This window comes from Pistacia vera, unplaced genomic scaffold, assembly GCF_008641045.1.
Source record: "Pistacia vera cultivar Batoury unplaced genomic scaffold, PisVer_v2 Contig323, whole genome shotgun sequence".
Taxonomy (NCBI): Eukaryota; Viridiplantae; Streptophyta; class Magnoliopsida; order Sapindales; family Anacardiaceae; genus Pistacia; species Pistacia vera.
Window position 1 is genome coordinate 1123284 of NW_022196139.1, and position 19415 is coordinate 1142698.

The 19415-nt window shown below is 33.3% G+C and overlaps 2 protein-coding genes across 3 annotated transcripts; one reads left to right on the top strand and one right to left on the bottom strand.

Annotated features, from left to right (window-relative positions):
* Positions 1–839: 839 nt before the first annotated feature.
* LOC116137328 (protein RMD5 homolog) lies at positions 840–5495 on the bottom strand. Of its 2 annotated transcripts, none has more exons than XM_031423016.1 (2): positions 4760–5495; positions 840–2410 (listed from the first exon to the last, which is right to left on the bottom strand). In XM_031423016.1, the coding sequence occupies exon 2, from the start codon at positions 2385–2387 to the stop codon at positions 1230–1232; it is 1158 nt and encodes a 385-aa protein (XP_031278876.1). In that variant the 5' UTR covers positions 2388–2410; positions 4760–5495; the 3' UTR covers positions 840–1229. The 2 variants fall into 2 exon arrangements, with proteins under 2 accessions (XP_031278876.1, XP_031278875.1); XM_031423015.1 differs by lacking the exon at positions 4760–5495 and adding an exon at positions 3661–3737.
* Positions 5496–13597: 8102 nt separating this feature from the next.
* LOC116137329 (peptide methionine sulfoxide reductase B5-like) lies at positions 13598–18989 on the top strand. Its single transcript, XM_031423017.1, has 3 exons — positions 13598–13978; positions 18395–18551; positions 18651–18989. The coding sequence occupies exons 1-3, from the start codon at positions 13638–13640 to the stop codon at positions 18801–18803; spliced, it is 651 nt and encodes a 216-aa protein (XP_031278877.1). The 5' UTR covers positions 13598–13637; the 3' UTR covers positions 18804–18989.
* The last annotated feature ends 426 nt before the right edge of the window (positions 18990–19415 follow it).

The following is a 19415-nucleotide window of genomic DNA, read 5'->3' on the forward strand; positions in this document are numbered from 1 at the left end:
AGGGTATATTGTAATTTTATAAGGGTTTATTTATCATTTTTTTTTTAAATAGGGGATTATTGATATTTTTCTAAGTACCTAGAGCCAGAATCTGTGTTTCGGTTCTAGCTTTTTAGGAATTGAAACCATCGGTTCCAATTCTGATTTCAAATCAAAGGAACCAACCAGTTCTGGTTCTTAAAAAAAAGGTGGATACCCCCCCCCCAACACTAGACATTCCTAACCTATTTTTTTCTTTTAAGATAAAAAAAAAATATTTTAGCGTCTTCACTCATGCTTATAACCTACAGATGGCAATGGTCCTTGGAATTTCAGGGACCCCGTACAGGGTAAGGATTCCTCGCAATAGGAGGAGACAAGACAGGGACAAATGTCCCCTCGCAAAATAAGCTAATTACTGATTTACCCTTACTATATATAAGTTGATTTTTCCCCAGATCAACCTTAATTCCCTAAACAGCTAAACCTCCTCCACGACCAACCGACCACTCGAATTGCCTATCGTCTCTTTGTCTCCATCGACTTCACCGTTCTCCATTCAACTTCTATTCGCCGTGATGCCGCCTCTTCGTCTCCATCGCCATTCAACTTATCTTCGTCGTTTGATTTGTGAGAAATTTTTCTCTTTTCTTTCTGGGTATGTTTCGTTTAGATATGTACAATCAAAATCAAAATAAAATGTTATTAATATCCAATAGTTTCAGTAGTATTAATGTACAATTTATATATATATTACTAGTATTGGATATATGAAGATATGTATTATATATTTACATGGGTAACGGTTCATTTTATTTTTATTCAACAAAAATCAAATATTGTTGAAAAAATGCTAAAATATTGCTGAATGACTTTTCATGTGAAGTTCACCTCACTGTAAATGCTAAAATATTGTAATGTGCAAATCTAGGTGCTTTGCTTAGTCAATTCAACTACAGAATGAGACATTTTCCAGCACATTTCAACTGGAAATTTATATGCATCATCTCATCACTACAGTGTGAACACAATGAGATCACCAATTCACTAGATCTTCTGCAACATTTTCTACCAGGGATAACCAAGTTGACTAGATTTTGATCTAAGTGATTCAGCCCTAAACCAAACATCAATGTATAAAGAATTTTTATATACAAGTAAATTTAATGCAATATATATATATATATATATATATATCTTATCGCCACCACCAAAATTCAGTTCATAAAGTGAAGGAAATATCACGAGGTTCAAAAATAAAGCTGCCTGCACTGTGCCACTGAAGCCTCAGACGGGCAATAAGGGCACTTGAGTATGCGCGAGCTAGTTTTTGACATCTTCATGATTGATTGCTTGCAAAGCACATGCAGACATGGCAGCAGCATCGGTGGATTCTCTTCACTACCTTGTTCTCTACTTACAGGACAAACAAATATTGAGTGGAACTGAAATTCCTTTCCCAGTTCCACTGGCACTGGCAACTGCTTCATTGCCTGCCAGTCATGCTTCTTTGCTGCCATTACATTTGCCAGCTTCAAGAGTGTTGGCAATCCTTCGAGACCAGCTGCTATGGCAACAGTTAAAGGACTCTCGTAGGGTTGTCCCAACAGACTGCAGAACTGCTGGGTGAGCTCCTCAGTGAGTTTGTCCCAATGAGCAGAATTCAGCAACTCGGCATAAGGGGATTTTTCAAGTCTTCTGGCCCACAAGAGAGAACCCATAAGCTTTTGGACTTCATCTAGGTGAAACAAAGCAAAAGGGGCAAGGTAAGTTCTGGCGTATTTAAGTGCACCAGCCCGTCCTCTTTTTTGCAAAATCTCAAAAAATTGAAGCCGGTGAAGTTTCAGCTCCAGATTTGAAGCATTTTGTTTGAGTTTTTCACGGTTGGCAGCAACCCAGTTCAGAGCAGGCTCAATGTTCTTAATCCTCAAAGCCTCAAGTAGCTTATACATCTCCAAGAAATGAGATTTTAGTGCAGATACCTCTGGTTCTCCAGCCTCATTTATTAGGCAATCTCCAAGATCAAACAAACCATTCCTGTAAAAATGATTGGCAATTATCTGATTCACTATGTGGTGATCAAAGTCAACATTTATATACGCCTTGGATATGTCAGGATTAAATAACTTTTCCAGGAGTTTCAAGTACTTGTTAAGGTTTACGCTTAATTCCTTCTGTGACCCTTCTAACTGGTGCTGGGGATCAATTGCATTGAACTTGAGTTTTAGCTGTGTCAGGGTAGATTTCAGATCAACAGGTAAGCTGGAGTCATCAACTGACTGGATCTTTGTTAACGCTTGTTCAATTTCATGGCCAACTTGATCAATTACTTCTTGGGATTTGGAGGATGACAGTTTTTGCTTTTTAGCAACACGATCAAATGCATCTCTTACAGTACTCAGCTCCATTTCTTATATGGAATGGCAATATCCTACAAGAAACAGATGAAGGCATCAAAACATGAACCATGCCTTAAGATAAACCAGAAGTTTCATGAGATCAGAGAGATCATAAGAAAACACAAAAACACGCTAATCTTTTACTGAGAATGCGAACACCAATAATTATTAAGCACCATAGGACATGAAAGCTCATTCCAAGTACACAGTTCAAGAATTGTGCACATTTAAGGTCCATTAATTAAAAGGAACCTAAAAAGTAAGCTGAAAAACCAACCAGATTTTTCTGGTGACAATTAGGCTCCTCTAGCTTAGCCAAGACAAGCTTGTCTCAAGCTTCATATAATATTGGTAGACTCTTCAGCTTGACTCAGCAAAGACATGTTGATAGGGATCACATGCGTTCTTTTAAGCTTAATGAATATGAAAGATACTGAAATAGATAGAAGAGACCTAAAGTCCATAAACAACGACTTCAAAACTCAGCAGCTAAAAATCAAAATATCCCACAACAATGAAAACCAATGCTTTCTCCTCAAAACAGAGAACTTTCCTGTGCACACATATGTTTCATAAAAAAAAAAAAAAAAAAAAAGTGAGAGGGTTAAAGAAGCACAGGTGGATATGCCAACTTTAACAACCAGAGAATGACATTTAACTAATGTAATGACAGTTGTTTTATAATAAATAAATAAAATATATATTTATCTGATGATTAAGGATGCATGATATCCATGAATTCATATGTGAGCAGGTGGAAAGTTTTAAAGCTCATGTGGATTTAAGAACTCTGATAACTGGCAGAGCTTCAAACACATTACTAAAAAGTCAGGCAACAAATACTTCACATACATTATAGTCATGGATGTCAAGAATCAGACACTAGGTCCAATCATGGATACTTCAGTCATTTAAGATGTCCAAGAAACATAGCTTCAATACAACAAGGGAAAACTGTAATGGAAGGACACAAATGAGTCCCCTTCTGTACAACCCTAATAAAGAGAAAGCAGTCAATATGAAGTGACCAAAACTTTTGACTTAAGCATCAATCAGAAATTAGACGTTCAGAAATATATTGGAAATCTTTCTCTGACCTAGATCTGCAAGTTAAAGAGCAATGGAGACTATGATGGTTCTAGTTCTTCATCAAGAATCTTTATAAATTTATTTTAATTTGCAAAACCTTTTTAAGGATAATCAACACCAAAAATGAAAAATAGCAATACAAAAATCCAGGTAAATGTAATAAACCATTACACTAAAAATCTGTAGTCTGTACCTCTTTAATATTAAATACGGTGCTGAAACACTTCAAAATATCAGCAAATAGCCAAATACCATGTTCTGAAACAAAAATACAGTTTTATTGAGTAGTACCAGCCTAAAACAGGGTTCTCCCTAGAGGCATCATAAATGATCAGTATACATCAAACACATACGGTGTTCTAAAAAATATACTTTAGATCTAACAAATAACTACTTTTCTTTGGGAAAAAGATTCGTCAATACTCAGTAACAACATATTACCTGTAAGTAAATCTGGCCTTAGAAAAAGAATTGATGCTGTAAGCTAAAAAAATTTTGAGACCTTGACAATCAAAATCTAATTTTCAGAGTGACAGAGTCATATAAACACAATATTTGGATTCCCTTATTGTTAACTAAACGCAATAAATCTAGAAACCAGAGTCATATAAACACAATATTTGGATTCTCTTATCGTTAACTAAATGCAGTAAATCTAGAAACCAGTGTCATATAAACACAATATTTGGATTCTCTTTTTGTTAACTAAACACAGTAACTCTAGAAATGATGAGTCAGAGCATTAACAAGGCAAAAAAAAAAAAAATTCCAAATACGATTCAAAAGAGATATAAAATTTACAGTATTACAGTAACAAAATATACAGAGAACAAAACATGACATGTAAAGGTAAAATGATAAGGCCTTTTCCCAACTGTGTATGCTATTTGTATTCACTTATCAACTCCAAAGTAATCTCAAAGATGATGACTCACATATTTTCCTTCCAGAAGTCTTTCTCAACAAAATAATCAAGTTCCAGGAATAGGCCATGCATTAAAGACATGCATCAAGTTTAAACCAAATAATCTAACAATTATGTTACAGTCCTATTCACAAAATGGCCTTAAAAAAGAGGAGCCTCCTTTTCTTCTTATAACTGCTACACAAACACAAATGTAAAATCCAGTTACATGTTTGCTTCTGTTCATGTATGTGAGTATGTCACTCATGTTGGCACATGATATATAGAGACAATTAAAAATTTATTTATGCCAAATATACTTAGTATTGCCAACTGTTCTCCTTCAAATAAATTCTAATTTATCAAAAAAAGAAAGCAAATGTCTCACCAGTTATATAAATTCTGTTTCTCTTAAAATATTCAAGCTCTTAAATGGATAACCACAACAGGCTCAATGTACAAAGCATTGTGCATCCGCAAGATAGCACTATTGGCACAGAAGTGTAAACAGAGAAAAACGCCAAATAAATACATTTAGTCAACAAGTTTCTCATAATTGGCCATTCGCGATAACCTATTGGACCAACTCCAAACCTCCCCCCTCTTCTCCTCAGTTTATTTACCCAAATCTCCATTTCACATGTAAAAAGAAAAGAAAAAGTTTCACAAGCAGTACATCCCCTGCAGTAAATCAAAGCCAAATCTCCTAATTTAACATAGAAATACAACTGAAAATCCATAGTAAACCAGCACCACAGTTTATAAACCTAATTAAACATTAGTGAGAGTTAAAGTTCCTGAAGAAGAAACCAGATAGGCTTATTATTACAACATCACTAGCTAACATCCTTAAAGCAAATCACAATATATCTAAATGCCTCTAATTAGACAGAGTTTAGAGAGTTGAAATCACCCATAGAAAGTACTGAAAAGCCGAAACAAGCAAAACTTTAGAACACATAATTTTCCAGCCAACAGCAGCAGCCAAATACAAGAATTTGCACAGCCATTCCAAAAAAAAAAGAAAAAAATTAAAAACCAGAAACTACCCGAAGATAAAGCACAGACCATACAACTTGGCCAAAATATGATAAACGACTTCAAAACCAAACCCAGGGCAATCAATTTACTCATTAATTACAACCAACTTAACAGTAACATATAAATGAAGAATAAAGATTCAGTCTACGATCTACACTTCCCGGTATTCAGAATTTCAATGATTATTGAGATGATAACAACTCAAATCAATTACAAAAATACATATTCTTCACTAATTTTAACAAAACTTACCTCCTAACAAGTGCCAAATTGATTATTAACCGATTCCAGCACCAAAATTAACCACAAAAACCGAAATTCAATTTTAATTTCTAGACGCACAAATTGAATATTATATTATACGTAAGGCGCAAGACGAAAATAAAAGTTTCTATAACAACAAATGAATTGCAGAGAATACGGAGAATTGAAACGTAAGGAAAAAGAAAAACTAATAGCCATTGCGATGATCGTACCGTCGTTGGGCGATCGGAATTGAGGGAGTGAGTGGAAGGATGTGAACCGTGGTACTGTTGGTGAAGACAAATTATTGGAACAAAATAACCACACGTGTACCATATTATATTCTTCCATCCTCCCCTCAATTGCCCTCAATATTTTCGTTACAATAATACTATACCAATAACCTTTTTCTCGTAAATTTTCTTTGACAACCTTAGTGTGATAATTAATTACTGAAACTCATACAAAACCTATATAAAACTCATTATAAATTAACCAATTAATTAGTGAGACTCATACAAAACTTATGTAAAACTCATTGTGAACTGACCAGATTGTGAGAGAAAATTTGTGAGAATTAGTTATTTGTATAATATTACTCATTTTCAGCTCCATTAGAGTTATTTCAATTACACCCCCCTCTAACATAAAACATTGACAACTTCCCTCTATAAGTAGCCACTTATGCCTCCTACCATCAATTTTTGGTGTCAAATTAACTGAGAAAAGGGCAAAATAAGCTTTCATTATNAAACTCATTGTGAACTGACCAGATTGTGAGAGAAAATTTGTGAGAATTAGTTATTTGTATAATATTACTCATTTTCAGCTCCATTAGAGTTATTTCAATTACACCCCCCTCTAACATAAAACATTGACAACTTCCCTCTATAAGTAGCCACTTATGCCTCCTACCATCAATTTTTGGTGTTAAATTAACTGAGAAAAGGGCAAAATAAGCTTTCATTATAAAATACTAAATTCTAAATTAAATATTTCAAAATAATTTGGGTCTATTTGTTTAAATATTTTTAGCTATCCTATTCATACTATTTCCAAAATACCAGTCTGTTTCTCTATTCTGAAAATACTATTATATTTTCTTCAATTGTTTTTAAACCCCTTAAGTTTATTAATTTAAATAAACACCTCCAGAAAAAAGTTTAAAATTTGACAAAAACACCCCCACCTACCGACATTTGCCAAATTCTGACCACCACTACCATAGGGTGACCAGAATCTGGTATAATGGCACATTACCGGCTAGATCTAGTTGGTAGTGCACCGATCTATCATTTTTCAGCTAGATCCACCGTGGATCTAGTCGAAAAAAGCCAGATCTCTCTAGCCGTAGCTGGTCATCAACAATGGTCATATCCATTAACAACGACCAGATCTAGCCTTTTTCGGCCAGATCCACGATGGATCTGGCTGGAAAATGTCATATCGGTGCACGACTGGCCAGATCTAGCATGTCGTGCGCCGATACAATTACTCCAACCACCCTTGGGCGGTGGTGGCCAGCTGCCATAATTTAATGGGTGGGTAGGTGTTTTTGTAATTTTTAATATTTTTATTACAAGGGTGTTCAATTATTTAACAAACCTAGGGGGTGTTTTTGTTAATTTTCAAATCCTATCTCGTTATTCCCACTCAACTCTAAAAATATGAAAAATACTATTCAGAATACCAAAACAAACACACCCAAAAGCCTGTGTTTGGGGCATTATTCAAACTATATCCTGTCTTACTATCCTATCCAAAAAAAATGAAAAATACATTTGTTTCAATATTTTCAAAATCTAACTCCGTTCTATTCGACTCAAAACATTAACAATTGTTTTTTCTTAATAAAAGTTTTAAAATTAACAAAAACATCTCCACCCACCCAAGCCACTATAACCTGCCAGCAGCCACCACCGTTGTCGTCGCCAGAATGGCGCACAATCAGCTAGATTTGGCTAGTTGTGCGCTGATCTGGCTTTTTCCAACCAGATCCATGGTGGATCTGGTTGGAAAATGTCAGATCTTGACGACCAAATTCAGTCGGTCGTGCGTCATTCCGGTGACTTTCGGCCACCATCTAGCGATGGCGGCTAGCTACCAGCATTTAATGGGTGGATAGGGGTGCTTTTGTTAATTTATAAACTTTTATTATAGGGGATGTTTAGCTAAATTAACAACTATAGGGGGTTAAAAAATAATCTAAATATTTTCAGAAAATGTTTTTCAAAAATTTACTAAACACATATTCAAATTCAAATTTTATTCTCGTAAAAACAACCCAACTCAACTTTTTCAAAAGGTATTATTCTAAATACTCAAAAAAACACATCCTTGTATTTCTTTTAATATTTAATTTCTAAACTAAAAAGTTTTAAAAATTGAAACGTAATTTTTAATACTTTTTTAACTAATAATGGAAAATAAAAAATAAAAATATTTGACAAAATAAAAATATAAAAACTGAAAAAACATATATACTTATTGTTGTTTCTTTTTTCTTTTTTGTAAAATGAAAATCCAATAATTAAATTTTTATTAAAAAAAAGGATTTTCGGAATCTAAGAATGATGGTTCCAACAATCTCTTATCGTTTGACACCTCCTTTAAAATAATTTATTTTTTAAAAAATGATATTATATCTCAAAAATATATTTTATTTAAAACAAAAAACAAAAAGGCTCCGCTTGTTTTGTTATTCCTATCCATATTCCCAATTCCTTTTCCAAAATACTTGTTTGTTTTATTATTTGAGAAATACTATTCAATTTTTTAATCACTTTTAAACCCCTTAATTTTATTAATTTAATTAAACACCCCTTAGAAAAAAAGTTTAAAAATTGACAAAAACACCCCCACCCACCCATAGTTGCTAGATTCTGGAAACCACTATTTATGGTTGTCGGAATCTGTCACAATGGCATAGAAACGATCGAAAATGGCCGGTAATTCGTCGATCTAGCCTTTTCCGGTCAGATCCACACTAGATCTGGCCGGAAAAGGCCAGATCTTTGGCCGTCACTGACGGCCAAATCTGGCCTTTTGCGGCCGTCGAAGGCCAGATCTGGCTTTTCCGGCCATATCGGTGGTGGATCTGGCCGGAAAATGCCATATGGACGCACGACTGGCTATATCCGATCAGTCTGCGTCGTAACGCTATTTTTTGGCCAGATTCTGGTGGTGGTGGCTGGAATTTGGCATTGTGGGTGGGTGGGGGTGTTTTTGTCATTTTACAAAATTTTTATATATTGGGGTGTTTAGTTAAATTAGCAAACCTAAGGGGTTTTTTTGTGAATTTTAAAATTTTACCTCGTAATACTCACCCTATTCAACTACTCAATATTATTCCCAAAATCTTATCCAAAATAACAAAACAAATGGACCCATTGTTTTTATTATTTTGAATATATACTTCAATATTTAGACATAAAAAGGTCTATTTTTTTCCTTCTCTATGTTAATTTAACACCAAAATTTGACAGTTAGAGGTGTAAATGGCTAATTATGTGGGCAAGTTGTCAATTTTTTATGTTGGAATGGGTGTAAGTTAGATAACGTTAACAGATCTATGTGCCTATAAAGGTTGAAACCCTAAGAGAGATCTATGTAGTTAACTCTAAATTTAAAGGCAGAACGACTTACACCCATCCAAAGTTTGCTGTAAAGACACAAACAACCATTTTTCGTCCAGATTTGTTATTAAATTCCATCTACCATAATGGAAAAGACTAAAACACCCTTATTATTTTCTTCTTTCTCCTTCCCTTTTCTTCTCCGCCACTTTATCTCCTTCTCCAAGATTTTAGATGATCTTCATGATAGCAAATAATGTGAGAAGAAATCAGATGAGGGTAGTGAAACAAAAGGTTAAAGAGGCTGAAGAAAACGTGAAGAAACTAAAAGAGGCATTGAGAGGAGACAAAAAGAGGGTTGTGAATGCACAGGATCTAGACAAATGCGAGCCGGGATTGATCAGAAAGCAGAAGATGAGAAGATCAAAGCAACTCAAGAGGCTCTTGAGCACTATAAGAACAATCTTGAGGTAGTTATTAATGTATTTTAAGGAAGAAAAAATTGGGATTCTAAGTGATACCATGGGACCATCTTGTCATGAATAAAACGATGTATATTTGGAGATACCCACACATGGAGAGAATGGGGAGATAATAGAAGTAACTCAAGCTTCTTCTGAGTGCAAAGAGATGGAAACAAAATTAAATTCAACTGAAGTGGCGAATGAATTGGAGACAAAAGAGGTTTTTGAAGTTGAAATACCTAGTTTGGCTCAAGTGGTCCTTGAGCACAAAGAGACTAAAAAGTAAGTCAACCATACAACTGAGGCTATTGCTTCCAATTACAATAGGGTAAATTTAGGAAACATTGATATGGCTGTATCACAAAAGCAAAATGATCTACATGGAGAGGCATTCGAGACTGTCTGTAATGGTGGAAAGCATGTTGAAGAATTGGCTTGTGAATCAGAAAAAATCTTTGAGGATGTTGAGGAACTTGATGCTGCAATTAAACAGCAAGAAGACAAGGGTAACTTTGAATTTTCCAGTGAGGTTGACAATGGGAAGAAATATGGAGGAGACTAGGCAACCTAGTATCTTTCAAGCAGAAGAGGAAACGGCAAAGATATATAATGAAATCAAGACAAGCCAAAACATAGAAAGAAATAAAGAGACCTATTCTAAAACCACAGAAGTCGAAGGTTCTATTCAAAAAGAAGGGGAAATAGAGAAGTAAATCAAATAAAAGAGAAGGAAATGGAAAAGGAGAAGGAGAGAATAGCTGCTCAAAGAGCAGTCCGCAAAGCTCATGAACGGGTCTTTATTGAAGCTCGAGAAAGGGCAGAAAGAGTTGCTGTTGAGAAAGCAATTGCAAAAGCATGTCAAAGGGCAATGGTTGAAGCTCGAGGAAGATTGGAGAAGGAGATGTGTATAAAGTGGTGGAGAAGAAAAGGGAAGAGGCAAAGAGAAGGAGAAAGAAGAAAATAATAAGGGCGTTTTAGTCTTTTTAATTACTGTAGACAGAATTTACTAACAGATTTAGATGGAAAGTGGCTCTTTGTCATTTCTAAATCTTTTGGATATCAAATTGTCTTTACAACAAACTTTGGGTGGGTGTAAGTCGTTCTGTCAAATTTAAACATATTTTATTTTACTAATAAATGTTGTACACGAGATAAGTGTATTTTTTGTCATGTTTAAAAGAACATTTTGCTTTTGACAAGTTAAATATGACTTCTTTTTTTTTTTTAAAAAAATTGGTTTAGTAGACAAGACATTTGATCTACTTTTGTTCCATTTTTACCCCTTTACAGCTTTTCATGCCCTTCACCCTAGCAACCCTAATGCAGTAATGCTAACGTGACTCCAAAATTTCTTTAAACTAACAAATTAATTAATTAATTATATTCTATTAACAAGTTTTAGAAATAAAATATAATGTATATAAGAGTTATTTTAATTTCTAAAAATAAGAAATTAAAAAGATTTAAAAATTTGTTTACTCGTTGCTAGATTCAACTGGACTCTTTCGCTAGAGCTGATTAGACTCTAGTAACTCGAGTATTAAAGTGGTTTTCACTAACTGCTGGAGTATTAAAAAATAAAAACGTGGCCATATGAATTTTTATTTTTATTTTTATTTTCGTAAAACACATAAATTAGAAGCTTATGAGTTATAAGAGAGAAAATTTAGTAAAATGTTTCTCTTCTCTTTCATATAACAAAAATTTCAATTCTAAATCAATATTTTAATCGTAAAACAAATGGAAATAAAAAAAAAATTGGTATATTTGAAAGAAACTATCTCGGACGAATAAAATAAATGATCATTTGAATGAGTTTTGTCGATTGTGTGAGTAATAAATTTTATATTTTCATTTATTTCTTTATGTTTTCAAACAAACATGCCGAACACGTTTTCATATACTGTTTTTCAGACAAACACGAAATTCATAAACAAACACACCCTAACTTTCTCTTAAGGTTTTCATATCACTATTAAATATTTTTATTTGACATCTTTAAAAATTAAAAAGTAACCATAAATAAAATATAAAAAATGACAGGTTATTATAATGCAAAAACTAAAAGCCTAAGGATGTATTTAGGTGAGGGTAATCCTCGTTGCTGAGGTAATGTCATCTTATATTACTTAATTATCACGTTTGGTTGTCAAGTAATATAAGATTTCAATAATCTTCTAAAACCAATAGTAATTACTGTTGGTAATTTGATTACTTCAATTTTTTTAGGTATTTTAAGATTAGTTAGTAATGCAAATTTTGTTACAAGTTTACTCCTTATTAATAAAACTTTTGAACAATAATGCCCTTATTTTGAAATTAATTTACATGAACCAACCATTAAAATTTTCCTCATAATTAATTAAGTTTTTGGACAATAATGTCTTTGTATTTAAAACAAATTGTAAGCCACCCAAGACCACCACTGCTTGCCAGCAACCATCATCGGTGGTCGCTGCCATGTCCAGAACGACACATGATCGGTCGGATCTAGTCGATCGTGCACCGATACGACGACTACTTGTGGCGGTGGCTCGTAGCCGACAGGGGCTTAGGGTGGGTGGGGTTGATTTTGTTAGAAATTAAACTTTTATGCAGCTAGGGTGTTTTAGCAAAATCTCACATGTAGGTGGTTAAAAGAAATGATTCAAGTAATAATAATAATATTATATTATATTAATATTTAAAAAGAAAGACAATTTGGTAATCTATATAACATACTCACTAATATATTCCTCACAACCAAACATATCAATATAACATACCTATCAATTTATTTTAAACTAACAAAACACATTTCCCTAAACATTCACAGTAATCTTTAAGGTAATCTATATTTATTTCCATTAATATAAAATTCTCAATAATACAAGATTTCTTGAACCAAACACACCCTAAAGAGAAATTAAGCCTAATATTTAAAGTCTATTTGGTTGGACTTACCTACTATCTGAGAGAGCTTATGTAAATTCTTAGTATTTTGAAATTTTTTAAAGTTAGGTTACTTGGCTGCATTTCAAAAGTACAGATTTTAAATAATTTATTTTACAGTTATATGAGAAGCTTAAATAAACTTTTTCTTAAATATATTTAAAGTATTGAAATTTCAAAAAATTATCTATTCTATTTTGTAAATTTTAACTTTATATTAAAGTTATATATTTTTCTTGTCAAATAATTAACAAATTTTTTTTTTTTTATAATAATCGTCCGCTCTAATAAACTCTTCTTCAGTAAACTCCCAAACCGACGCTTAATTAAAGAAAAATGATATCTCTACAAAGACCCATACAAAGAGGGTTACAAAGACAATCTCCACCCTTGATTTTCATGATTTATCTCTCTCTCTTTTTCTGTTTTTTCCCTTGATTTTCATGATCTCTCTCTCTCTCTCTTTTTCTGTTTTTTCTTTATTTTTTTTCTTCTAGATGATGTCTCTTTGTATCCCCCTTTGTATGTGTCTTTGTAAAACTAGCATTACTCTTAATTAAAATATATTGATAATGGTAATCATCTTCCCTCGTATCATGCCTGTCAAATCGTATATCGTATCCTGTATCGAAAACCTGATTTTTTGAATCATGTATCGTATGATACATATCAATGTATCGAAATATTTAGGATACACTGTCTAATACGTATCGTTGGTGACCCGTATCGAATCGTATCGTAGGATACTAATAACAATGCCTTTTACTATTTCATCACCAAGATTCTAAAGAATTTGATGAAATATAAATTTAAAGATAAAGTTTAATAACAGTATCGTATTATTGTGGTATTGCCATAGAACTTAATCCAACGGTAACTATTGATGCAGTAACCTTACCGACAACGCAATACCCTTACCATTGCATTGGACAGCTGGAAAGTGGAATAAAGTAACCAACAGCTAACACTACAGCCGATCTAACCTAATCCCATATCTCAAACTCGCTCTGAAATGGGCTTCAACTTGAACCTTCTCAAAACTTCGCCCATCTCTTCCACGAAATCCTTTCTCTTCACCACCACAACCAAGCCCACCATTACTCACTTTTTTCTTCTCATTCACTCACCACCAACCACTCGCTTAACCTCTTCTTGTTCTCTTAAACCCGCCGCTTGCTCTATTTCCTCGTCTGGGTTCAGCGGCTCTCTCCTTTTTCACCACAGCAAGCGCAGCTTTCGCGGTGGGGTTGTTGTGGCCATGGCCGCATCTGGATCTGTCCAGAAATCAGAGGAGGAGTGGCGTGCGGTACTTTCGCCCGAACAGTTTCGGATTTTGAGGCAAAAGGGAACTGAGTATGATTTATTTATTTATTTTATAATTTATCATTTATGCATTCATCTATATTTTAGGTTTCTTGAAACTTGGTAGACTGCGAATTATTGGAATGCTTTGTGGTGAATTTTCATGCATAAGAGGAAATGCATGCTAAGAGATTGCTTATAATGTTTAAAAAGAAAGAAAATTTCGGATTTTTGGGGTTCATGAGCAAACTATTGGGAAAAATTATATGACACAATTTCAATTGTTTTAAAAAATTGTAGTATTTGGTTTTCAGTTGTTTTATTTACTTAATATCCCCAACAAGACAATTTTTAATTTTTTATATTTATAGACAATTTTTTTTTTAATAAATATAGATATGGATATATAGTCTTACTTGTACTATAAATGGCCGAGAGTTTTTTAATGTGAAACGGTGTATGTCTGAAGAATGTTGAGTTCCTCCTTTTTGGTTTCGTAGCATGATAGTTGGATATGGGGTTATCAGATGTAGAATTGAACTAGAGAAAATGTTGAAAGCAAAAGGGTGTGCTTAAATGAGGGAAATTGGGTGGGGTAAATAAGATTACATAAATATTTGTCACCGATTTAAGCAGCCCCTTTATCAATTGGCATGAAGGGTTGCTGTGTTGCTATTGCTTCTGTATAAAGCCAGTGTGAGCTATGAAGATGAGGTATGTCGATCTCATGATATTGATGTCTCTTGGGAACCTGACCTCTGAAAGCATAGCCCTTAGAGAAATCACACTTTTGAGTCTTATACTCTTTATACAGTTTCTGTGAGTATACTTGAAGTTATAAGCTTTATTTTGTGTAACATATGACGGAAAACTGGAGAGGGGTTGAAAATGAAGGTTCATTACAAGAATCACCTCAAAAAGCTTTTCCTTGATTTTAGGCCTTACTAAAATGGGAATTCTGGTTTGGCAAAGAAAGCCTAAGTTAAACCATGATTTCATAATATTCGACACAAGTAAATGAAAAAGAGATCTAGTCTTATCGAGGTTCCTAAATTTTCTGGAGTATGAGAAATAAACCTACGTTTAGGAGCCATTTGGTTTATAGGGATTACTCATGGAATTGGAAACTCGATAGAACTATAATCTGTCTCCTAGGTTCTGTATGGTATACGGGATTAGATTATACATAGTAATACATGTTTGCTGTTGAATGCGATTGAATTATGTATGGAAATAGATTAGATAATATTATTTCTAGGACCAAGATTGAGAAATGAAGACTGGATGTGAATGGGGCCTAGTCCAATTATGATTATACTAGAGCTAAGCAAAGATCAAGTAAAACCTAATAAATGAAGCCCAAAAGAAGAATTTCAAGAAGAAGCTAACTTGGCAAGGAAATGTGAACTGTGAACGTACAAAATGTGTGATAGTAGAATTATTGAATTGTAACTAAGTTTTAAAATTTTCCCTTTATGACTCTGTCCAAACACTCAAGTCGTTATTAAGTTATTAAGGATCTTATAGCCTTGGAGAGAAAATTTTAAAAAGTTAGTTACAATTTATTAATTCCACTGTCACTCTTTTTACACTTCTCTTGTCAGTTTATCCTTTCTTACCAATTTAGTTTCTCCTTGAAATTTTTCTCTTAGGCTTTATTTAGTTGGGCTTACTTAAGATTAAACGAATTTTTTCTTCATTAACCCCAATGAAATCTTAATTGAATCAAGCCCAATCCACAACCCAATCTCCTACATTAACTCCCATACTCCCAGTCTTGTCTTTAGGAAAAAAAAAAAACAAACAAACAAAGACACCCCTCATAAATTTTGGTAAGATCTCATAAATTTAACAAGTTGTGATATCTAAAATATTAATGCAAAATGTTAGCCTCTTCCTTAATTTCAACTCTTTCCTTGGTAAACATTCTTTTGTACCCTTGGGAGTTGATTTTTTTTTTTTTTAATTAAACTTTATTGTCATGATAAGTTGCGGAATTCTAAGCCTTTTTTTTAAATTCAATTTTTCTTTGAAAAGGAGTAGAAGTCTTCTTGAAGTCTGTTGCCTACTGTACTTAAGTAGCTTGCTTGAAACTCGAAGTTTATCTTCTCTAAGCATTTTTATTGCCTTTGCTTGCACTTCAGGTGCTATTTCTTTTAAAAAAAAAAAAATCCTTTTTGCTACTTACACTGCTTTTCATCATTACCAAACATTGTTTTTCATTCTATACAATTTCATTTAAAAAGAAAAATTTGTTTGTGAGAATGAAAACCCTAATCATGAGAGGAAATAGATGCAAAAGAAATCTCATTACTCCCCCTCTTATTGAGGATCTTGCAATTTTGGTTGCCGCTTGCTATGGCTTTGATCTTAATAGAATCATAGTTTGTCCTTAGCCAAGGGTGTAAATGTTGTTTCTAGCGATTTTTTTTTAGTCAAATATTTTAACGTCATTTATTTCTCTTTGCAGCAGGCTATTTAGTTATTCAGTTTTCATTCATATGTATGAACTTCAACTTAACCCAAATTCCTTCTGCATTCTTTCCTAACATTTGAATGAATTAAGAACCTTCAAATTGAGTTCAAATTTTGTGGAAGACTGTAACGGCAATAGTTGTCTTGCCTATACCACCCATACCCCAAATTCCTACCACGCATGCTTTGGAATCACGATATGACCGTACGTTTTCTTGCATTCGAGGATCTTTATACATTCTTTGAGGCTCCATAAGTTCATTATCGATGAAATTTTTAATCGTTCTCTGGCACAAAGTTGCATTGAGATGGTTGGCAAAATTGTTCCAGGTATTGTCACCTCTAGTGACAACACGGACTTGGTTGGAGTAGCAATGAAGATCTTGAAAATTACATCTTTCTTATCTAATGGGTTTAATGAAGGAGGTGTGATTGGAATTTGGGTATGGATGGTATGGTCAAGACAACTATTGTAGATGTTGTTTTCCACGAAATCTCAAGTCAAGTTGAAGGTTTTTATTTCACTCTAAATGTTCAGAAAGAAGCCTATAATTCCGCAACACATTGAGACAAAACACAGTTTATTTTTGAAAAGAAGTCAAAGGCTAGAAAAAGAATGTTTATAAGTGAAAGAACCAAAAAAGAAGGGGCATATTATTAGGCATTAATATAGGGATATAGGAGATATCACTTAATAAGTTTTGAGATCTTGCCAAAATTTATAAAGGCACCTTTGTTTGTAATTTTATCTCCTTTTGTTTACTTTTTATACTTTCCCTGCTTAAAGACAAGGACTAGGAGTATAGGAGTTATTGTGGGAAAAGGGTTGGGAAATGAAGATCAAGCTATGAAGTGGGCCTGGTCCAATTAGAATTTTAGTGGGGTTAACTAAATAAGGATATACCTAATCTTAAGTAAATCCAACTAAATTAAACCAAAGAAGCTGACTTAACTAGGAAGGATGAGCTGGCAAGATATTTGTAAAATGTGTATAGTGAGTTTAGTATATTGTACCTAATTTTTTATAATTCTTCTCTAAAGTTGTGTCCACTATAAAAGGAGGACATATGTAGTGCAATGTACTTCATTTCCAGGTTGATTAATATACAGTTAGATTCTTCTTGATTTTCTCTAGCAATTCTCATTTTCTCTTTGTCCAAACACTCAATTTGTTAATTGAAAGTTCTGGAAGATCAATTGAAGATTTCATAGTTTTCAATGTTTTAAAAAAATGAAAATTTAGTTATATTACCTTTATGGCAAATATTTGTACAATTTCTCTACATTAGAATTACCGGTTTACCCAAAAAAAATAAAAAATAAAAAAATAAAATAGTATAGGGACTTAGTAAATTTCATGTTTCAAAGGAGGGTAAGTAATCCGATGAAGATGATTCCCCACCTCACTTATGCAAATTTAACTTGTCAAATATTACTTAATAGTAAAATGTGTGTTTAGATTTTATAATTTTAAATGCTATTGATGGTGACCTTTTATGAGTATGAAGTATAAGATTTTATAACAAAATGTGTGTTTGAAAGGTTGCGAAAATGTTGGAATGATATTTATATACATGTTTAGAAATTTCAAAGGGTACAAACAAAAAAATTGGGGCATTCAAAAGAAGTTTTTGGTAACAGATGGATTAAAATAATTATATATAATCATATATGAACTGTCCTGTTCGATTTCTTATGAATTGATTATTCCTCTTATAATCTTCTGAAAATAGAGACAGCAACAAAACGTCATCTAATGAAGGATGGGATAAGAAGTTTTAGTTTTCTTGATAAGTGGTCTGAATTGGTGAGTGAAAATACCAGCTTTTTGTTCTTGAACTTGATCAAATAGAGGATTAAAGGGATACTATTTTATTCATTTATCATCATATCTTCAAGGCCCTTGATTCTTATTACAAAGATTAGATGTTTCATGCTAATTCCGTTTATTACATGTAGATAAATTATTTTCATTGTTTGTGTGTTTTATAGGTACCCGGGCACGGGCGAATATGACAAGCATTTTGAAGAGGGTGTCTACAGTTGTGCTGGATGTGGTACTCCTCTTTACAGGTCCACAACCAAATTCAATTCTGGTTGTGGCTGGCCAGCTTTCTATGAGGGTCTCCCTGGAGCCATAAATCGCACTGTGAGCTTCCACTTCCTTTACCACTTCCTGTTACTCCCCTTTTTTCTGTAATAATTCCATTTCAAATAAAATTTTAACAAAATTTTTACGTTATATCAGCCCGATCCTGATGGTATGAGGGTTGAAATTACATGCGCTGCATGTGGTGGGCACTTGGGCCATGTATTCAAAGGTGAAGGGTTTCCAACACCTACAGATGAACGCCATTGCGTCAATAGTATATCCCTTAAGTTTGTTCATGCAAATTCTTAATCCTCCTACTGAAGTAAATATATAGTAATGATTATTTCAAGGCCAGTCATTGATGATTCTGTTCAAATGTAGTACTATGGTCATATTACTCAAATAAAGACTGACAACATTAGAATGTAGTAAAAAACCATGTTCATTCTATATAAATATTGAGTGGATATGTTCCCTCTCCTATTCTGCTCATAATATCCTTGTACTGTATTTGAGTTGATTTTGGAGTGATTTACATTTTTCTACATATTTATAGATGGAATGAAGAGAATGTTTGTTGTTGTATAGTTGGTAGCTGCTTTGTTAGAGTTATTAGGTTCATAATCTTGGGCAAATCTGTATGATCCACATATTTTGATGACAAAGATAAGGCGCGTTTAATCATCATATTCAATTGTAAAACTTGAAAGTAATATAAACTTTTATTTCATGTTTTATGAGAATGAAGTGATGATGTTATAGCACATTTGGATGCAATTTTATAGTAGTTGATAGAGTAAAAGACATATTTCCACCCACGAAATCCCAAGTTGATATTCCTGATTTTATTTATTCTAGATCATATCTTTAAAATAACACTGCTGACAATTTTTAGGTTACAGAGAGTGTTATTACTATAAT

What these genes read in the sequence shown, in the direction of transcription:
- LOC116137328 (XM_031423016.1), bottom strand. Translation starts at nt 2,387, where the DNA reads ATGGAGCTGAGTACTGTAAGAGATGCATTTGATCGTGTTGCTAAAAAG.
- LOC116137329 (XM_031423017.1), top strand. Translation starts at nt 13,638, where the DNA reads ATGGGCTTCAACTTGAACCTTCTCAAAACTTCGCCCATCTCTTCCACG. An exon ending in TTGAGGCAAAAGGGAACTGA is followed by an intron (nt 13,979 to 18,394) that starts GTATGATTTATT and finishes TGTGTTTTATAG; the next exon opens with GTACCCGGGCACGGGCGAAT. An exon ending in CTGGAGCCATAAATCGCACT is followed by an intron (nt 18,552 to 18,650) that starts GTGAGCTTCCAC and finishes ACGTTATATCAG; the next exon opens with CCCGATCCTGATGGTATGAG.